This window comes from Montipora foliosa, chromosome 12 (assembly GCF_036669935.1).
Source record: "Montipora foliosa isolate CH-2021 chromosome 12, ASM3666993v2, whole genome shotgun sequence".
Classification (NCBI taxonomy): Eukaryota; Metazoa; Cnidaria; class Anthozoa; order Scleractinia; family Acroporidae; genus Montipora; species Montipora foliosa.
In genome coordinates this window covers 12,737,156-12,744,655 of record NC_090880.1, presented here as the reverse complement: position 1 = coordinate 12,744,655, position 7,500 = coordinate 12,737,156, and the positions used below count along the sequence as shown (strand labels likewise).

General features: G+C 39.6%; 1 protein-coding gene across 2 annotated transcripts in view; it reads left to right on the top strand.

The window, feature by feature from the left end:
* LOC137980415 (nuclear pore complex protein Nup133-like) overlaps positions 1–7,500 on the top strand; it is a 22,898-nt gene that overhangs the window by 5,170 nt on the left and 10,228 nt on the right. For both annotated transcript variants that reach the window (XM_068827852.1, XM_068827851.1), the window contains exons 5-8: positions 26–108; positions 1,990–2,072; positions 2,807–2,940; positions 5,816–5,855. In XM_068827852.1, the coding sequence (XP_068683953.1) occupies positions 26–108; positions 1,990–2,072; positions 2,807–2,940; positions 5,816–5,855 (340 nt within the window). The remainder of the gene's footprint in view (positions 1–25; positions 109–1,989; positions 2,073–2,806; positions 2,941–5,815; positions 5,856–7,500) is intronic.

The window sequence follows — 7,500 nt, the reverse complement described above, 5'->3', positions numbered from 1 at the left end:
TATATATTTAATATTTTTTTCCCAGACTTTGTCATTGCTTGTCCAACACATGGTTGATTTAGCCGATGTGGCGTTGGATGGATATGTTTATCAACTCCAAGCGTTAAGGTAGTATTATACGCATATTTTAGTATAAAGTTTTATTTTTATCCCAAAGTTAACTAGATTCATATTATTCAAATATAAAGTCACTTAAGGACAGTGATATATGGACTGCATCATATACTGAACTGCTGAAATGAAATCAAGTAAAGCTATGCTCCATAACTGCAAGAATCATAGCTTTACTTGATTCCATATCGGCAGTTCAGTATATGATTCATTCCGTATATCATTCCGTTCATTGATTCATTCTTCATAGCTTCATAGCTCAGTTGGTTAGAGCGTCGCACCGGTATCCCGAGGTCGCGGGTTCAAACCCCGTTAAAGTCCTGAATTTTTCAGTCTTCTCTACGCAATTGCGAAAATTGCATCTATAACTGCGAGGATCATAGCCTTACTTGATACAAGTCGTTACTGCACCAGACCAGATCATGTGAGAAAAATGATTTCAGTCTGGCCCGGGCAGAACATTTGCTTCGACATCCGTTCGCTTTTGTTGAAGTAATGTTTAAACGATGTTGCTGCTGTTGTGGGCAGACGGTTTCAACACATCGTCAACAGTTGATTCAACAATGCTTCACGAGAGGCCTGGTATTAAGTCCCAGGCTGCAACCGCAGTTGTTACTATGGATACGGACATGGATACGTCATTGAGAGACCGATTAGTGCGCAGGCGCATACGGCTTCAACTTCATTCAACATTCGCGATAACAAAAGAAATGTTGAATGGTTACTAAAGCAAAGTTTAAACGCTTTGCATTCAACATCGATTCAGCATGTTTCAACACGGTTGGAAGAGGGAAGAAAACTGTTTCAATATCCGCGCTGTTCAACAAAATCGAAGGAATGTTGAAGCAAATGTTGAAACAGTTTTGCCCGGTCTTGAGGCCACGAAAAAAAGGGTATTAAACACACATACACTTAATAATTTGAATTAATGATTTAAAGAAGTCAAGTTTACGAGCAGCTTCTTAAAGGCTATCAGACTGCTTATACTACGCATGTCCTGAGTGATTGTTACCCACAGATAAAATCCTAGATATCTGATGCAATTTATACAAAAGCAAAAGAATTGTCGAATACTCGACAAATACTTTTCACTGAGTATTTAACAATTGTTTTGCGCTTGTATAAATTTAACTTGTGAACGTACGGTTGGGAATCTTTCTGCGATAGAAGGCCAGACTGTCAACATTAAGAATTTTCGACCGGGACTTTATTCTTGATGCTCAAAGAGTTTGCCTATAAATTCTGAAGAACTCTGAAGAGTCTCTTGGCCGAGACAGACTAGCCACGAGCATTTCACGAGTATCTGGTGCAATGTTTTCTTCAATCTCAAATTGTATTATTTACCTTGTTTATAAAATATTTCACTCAGCTTCTCAGCAACCAAAGAGTGTTTAACCTTGTACATCAATATCAGGAAATCTTGTTATCGCCTATTCCGCAGGCTTTTTTAGCAGCTCTTCATATGCTGTCTCTTTATCATTAAAAACTGCACTTAATGCGCTTTGTTGAACCCTTTCCAGTTGACGGGAGTCGGAGTGAAAAAGTCTTTTACGAGCCTAGTGGTCCATCAGGCCGGCGCTTATCTCCGGTTACAGTAGCATGAAGCGACTTGGAGTATTTCTACTGCCCCCTGGATGGGATGCTAGTCCATCGCAGGGTTACCCCCAGCATTAAATTGCCGGTACCCATTTATACACCAGGGTGGAGAGAGGCACCATGAGAGTAAAGTGTCTTGCCCAAGGTCAGGTAATGTGGCTGAGCAAATTAGAGGTAAAAGACAGCACTTCAGTGTTGTTAAGCTATGGGGGTTGAAGATGACCAGTCTTTGTTGTTTTAATCCATAAGGATTGTAACACTGTTTTGGTATTTTTATGGCAGGAGATGTCAAGGAAAAGAGAATCGTTACGATGAAGTTAGGCAGAAATATGAACAAGATAGAAGAGGTGTCATTTTACCACTGGGTAAGTCCTTTCACAGGAGAACATACAAGGCCATCAAATTGCACGGATATCGCAGAGGCCATGGGTTTAAGTTTTGTGGAAGCATTTTTTTTTCGCAGGCTTCATTTCATCGATGGGAACTATTTTTCCTAAGTTTTCTAAGTCGCTACGGTTTTTTACAGGTGGTATAGAAAATAAACTATGTTAGATTGGTCCATGCTACCTTTCAGCTGGCCTGTGTCATGCATACGCAAACATGAAAGTTGGGGTCAGAAAATAGGAACAACATCACGTGGAGTGGCTTCGTGTATCTAGATGCTGTCTTTGATATGTGTCTCCTTCCGTGTTTTTTAAGTGAAAAATAAAACAAACTGACGTTGTCTTGCAGGGTAATACTGAATTTGTCTAAATCTCGTAATAGTGTAACATATCCGTCGAGTTTTATTTTTCCTTCTGTGTCTTTCAAGCAATTGACTTCTCGTATTGCTTCCTAGTTTGAGCTGCAAAAAAAAACCCGCTCACGTCACGTTCATTTTGCTACGCACAGAGAGAATTTAAAATAGAGTTCGTGGATAACTATGAAGGGAGATGACAGGGGCGTAGTATTTAGATCACTAAAATGAGTAAAAGATTACTGCGTAAACTTTCTAGAAAATACCTGAAGCTAATTTGATCATTTTCATATGTCATTTGAAGCGCGTCATACAGCCAGTTTATCTTTTCGCCACAGTACTTACGTGTAGTCACGTTTACAGTCCATTTAGGTCAGCGGACTCATGCTGCGTCGCTGGCTGAGAAATATCATGACTTTGGAGTATTGATTGAGCTTTGTGAATCAAGCGGTGATCAGGACACTTTACAACGATACATGAATCAGTTTACTCAACAGGTAGGCGCCGAGGTTTTAACGTTCTCAGCAGTTGTTTTCTCTTTCCCGGACATGCCGGCACCACGTAGGCCCATTGACCTATTGACAAAAATTATATTCCGGCTTAGGCCCGTTTAAACGGTCTCACCATTTGATCAACATTCGTTCAACAAAAGTTGAACGGATGTTGGGCAAATGTTGGACGCAAAAACAAAGTTATGCGGAGGCCATTCAAACGGTTCCAATATTGCGCCAACGAAAGAACAAAATTTGATTGCAAAGAGCTGAGAACTAGAAACCAGACTCTCTCTCTGGCCTCTCTCGTCCAGGTAATTACGTGCCGCCATATTGATTTGGGGATCATGGCGCATGCGTGTATTCTACAATTGTTAAACAGTGTTAACACCATTTAACATTTTCGAGAACAAAGGAAAAGTTGAATCGATGTCGAATGAACGTTTAAACCGATTTAAACTTGATTCAACACGTTTTCAACAAGCTTTCAACAATGTTGAACGACCTGTTCAAACACACCGAACATTTGATTCAACAAATTGTTGAAAATATGTTGAAGAAAATGTTGAAACCGTTTAAACGGGCGCTTAAGTCGCCTTAGCTGAAAAGCCACAGTTCACCCTTCGAATTTAAAGAAGTTAGTGTACCTACACAGTGATGTATTAAAGAATTAATTTTTTTCATCTTTGAAAATAGTGGCCAGCGGTGATCGTATGTGTCAATAGACTTTATTCACGATGGCCGCCATGTTGGATTTGTTATTATCATGCAAATTAGCCACACACTTCTGTGGGGGCAAACAACACAAGTTCGAGAGGTTATAACGAACATCTTAGCCACACAGATGATTTTTTTCACGTTTATTGAATGTTTATCACCAAAGTGGTAAAATAGAATGATTACACAAGTTATTTCGATGTTTTTTTTAGTGAAAAATGAGCAGATAACGAAGTAGAAAGTCGAAATGTCAAAGGCAATCAAAAATATAAAATTATTACAAAAGGTTCTTAATTCTAAATTCCAAAGTGCACTTTTATCACTGTTATTTCAATATTTCGGCGAGCCGATTTTCCGCAATTTGCCTTTTTTCCAATGTTTGCCCCCCAGCATAACACATGGCTAATTTGCATGACAATTTGAAAACCAACATGGCGGCTATCGTGAATAAGGCCTATTGTTATAGGGCAATCTTTGTTTACATTTTTTTCCTTATTAGCATAAGCTCTTCGTTTTTAATCTATCAGCCAAAACATTAGTACTGAATATTGAAAGTGCATTGCTTAATGAGCAAGTTACCACATAATCTCTGAGTAATGACGCTTTGAAAATTTGACATTTTAGAAAAAAATTATACACCTTATTTCAAAATGGCCGCCATTTTAGTATTCTTTTGTTTGATTGCAAATTGGCCCTTTTAGCCTCGTTCAGGGTTAAATATTCTTTTGAATTTTACGTTTGAACGCGAGGCCTTGCAAGGAGAGAAAAGAATATTAAAATGGCGGCCATTTTGGAATAAGGTGTAGGGGCTCATTAGCGCTTTTGCCACCCAAGAATTTGTCGGTTTTTGCTGGCTAATCTAACTACATAAGTTTAACACGTTCTTTTTTACCTTTTGAAGCCAATTTGTAATTAGCATGGTGCCTTATGTTAGCAAACTCGTATGTTAATAAGACAAAATGTAAACAGTGATGTCAAGATTCGCCTATATAAATTTATCCTTTACGAGTGAACTAGTTTACCCAAAATTGTAGAAATGCTGCCGGGAGGAATGGAGATGTTCAATTAACAACGGTTTGTGCGTGGAATTAAAGGGAGATTTTAATTGGTCTTCAGCAGGGACCGGTACAAAACGTGGACCCTTAACTGGACCTCCTTCTGGACCCCACTCAAGAGATGACGGAAAACTACAGATGGTTGTCATAGTGACGTCATGAAGATTCTAAAATCAAATTAGCAAGTTCTTCTGAATTTTTATCTAAAGGAGGTTGAAGATGACCTAGAAATAAATCTTCCAGTTCAAGTCTCTAGTTCCGTGACTCCTTTCGTTTCGAAAATACAGCATTTTGAATTTTCGAATTGTCGCCTTGCGTGACACCATGATACAAAGTTATTTGGTTTAAAAAAAGATGTCTATCCTTATGAATCTCAGCATTTCATGTATTTTATCTCATAAGCGAAAAGTAAGCGCTTTCATCGTAAAGTGAACTCCAGATGTTTTCCTTGATTACCGGCCGCCATATTGGTGGACCTCATGGCGTCTTCATACAAATCTCTATTCTACATTTTAAGGGAGATGAAACGCTTTGGCAAATAACTCAACCGATCTACCGGACAGACCTGAGAATTGGAGAGGTGGTTAAAAGAACAACATTCCAAGTTCTAGGCCTCTTTCATTGAACCATTTCGAATTCATTTTTTTATTGCGTGACAATGAAACTATCTGCAGTTTGAAATGAGAAACAAAGCAGACTCTGATGATCATATCACGCATCTTAATTCCTCCATTCGTGCATTATCACAATCCCTTGCGTGTAGAAGAAAATGTGTTCTCCCGATTAGAGAGCTGCTTCATTCGTTCGCTTCAGGTTCACTCACTACGGCAGCAATTACCAAGTCAAAATTGTTCATGTGTCAATCAGGTCATTGACGCGTCCGAGTGATAGGGCATCAACCACACTGGTATCGCATGGGGTCATCAGTGGCTTCGTTTTCCGTTCAAGACTGATTTTCGCTTGCTATCTTTTCTTTGATACCACTATTATCTCTACGAGCAAACTGTTTGGGCAATAGATGAGCTAATTTGCCAATTCTATATGTCATGAGGATTTGAAAAGGGGACATTTTAGATACAGTTAATTACATGTTGCGTATTTTGTTGCAGGGTTTTTCTGACTTCTTATTCAAATGGTACATGGATAAAGGTATACTAATGTGGCGAGGCAATGGCCGAATTTATACCAGAGACAAATAACTCGTCTATTGAAAGACGAATTATCCGTCTAAGACATATAAATCGTCTGCAATTCGTCTTGATATAAATCCGGTGTTTAGACAAATTATAGACCAAAATTCGTCGATTGATTCGTCTGTCAGCACGTCGAATCAGCTGTAGACGAATTTTGGTCCCTAATTCATCTAAGCTTCTGTCTTGACGGATAATTCGTCTTTAAATAGACGAGTTATTCGTCTCCAGTATAAATTCGGCCATTTTTGCGTTGTTGGCCGCTGAGATCAGAGGTTTCTTTTGCCGGTTTAAGTGTCGAGTTGTTTGTCGTAAAATTACTGAAAATGTGTGAAGAAAATCAAAGAAAATTAAGTTTGGTGCAACGTAAAGGGAGCCTTTAGTTCCCGAGACTCTGTATGAAACACCGATTAAACAAAACAAGTAATGTAGCCTTTCCTTTATCCGAAGTACAATGATTTTGTTTTTGAACATGAAAATACGCATGTGCACCTGGTGCAAAGAATTCCTGATTTGACGACGTCACACGCAGGTCTTTAGGTGGACAGACACAAGGAGTCGTGTTGCAGGGACATGTTGCAGCGACAAAAATCTTGTGTAGTGCACACTGAGGCGATGTGTAGCAGGGACGTGTAGCGGGGACATGTAGCAGGGACAAAATCACAATACACACATGAAAAGGTTGCGGGTACATGTTTCATGGATATGTTGCAGCGACAGGTCCCCTCGTGTAAACTGATACTTTTATAACACCAATTTGAGGGTGATTTTTTCCTTGCGACGTGTCATGGACACGTTCACACGAGGGAACATGTCGCTGCAACATATGCCTGAAAAATTTCCCACAACATTTTCATGTGTGTGCAAATGTTGTGATTTTCTCCCTGCTACATGTCTCCGCTACACGATCCTAATGCATGTCGCCTCAGTGTGTACTACACATTATTGACTGGTTTCTTTTCCGGGGTCACTTACAGCAAGAATCAGAGCGGAGTCCGGTATCAAGCTTGAAACTTGTGACAAGTTTATAGATGAAGAGATTCGGTAATAGATGGTGACTCGGGGATACTCGGAAAAAACCGAATGTGTCGAACCTGCGACCTCCTGATTACTACTTTGAGTGGTCGATCACTGATCCATAAGAGACTCGTGGGAGATAGAGCATTAATCTAGGTTCATGTGACAATAGACCATATTCGCATTCTCAGTATTGGACTGGAACTAGCTTGAAATGGAGGCTAATGCAGGGGAATCTTTTCAAATGCAAATACCTTTTAATTTACTCCCCCGCATTAGCCTCCATTTCAATACTGAGAATACGAATATGGTCTATTGTTCCGCCATACTGCCAGGATCTAAGTTGTCGAAATGGACCTAAATGTTTTTTTTTCTTATGAACTTAAAGGGACACTTTCAAGGTTTTGCGCATGTCCAAGCTTTAGTGCCAGGAGTTGTAAATTTTACTGTGTCTTACTAAACCAGATGATGTTCATTAATCAAAGAGAGTATTGACCGCGCACCGGTGGCTCAGTTGGTTGAGTACCGGGCTGTCACGCGGGAAGTCGTGAGTTCAAATCCAACACTCAGGATATTTGTAACGACAT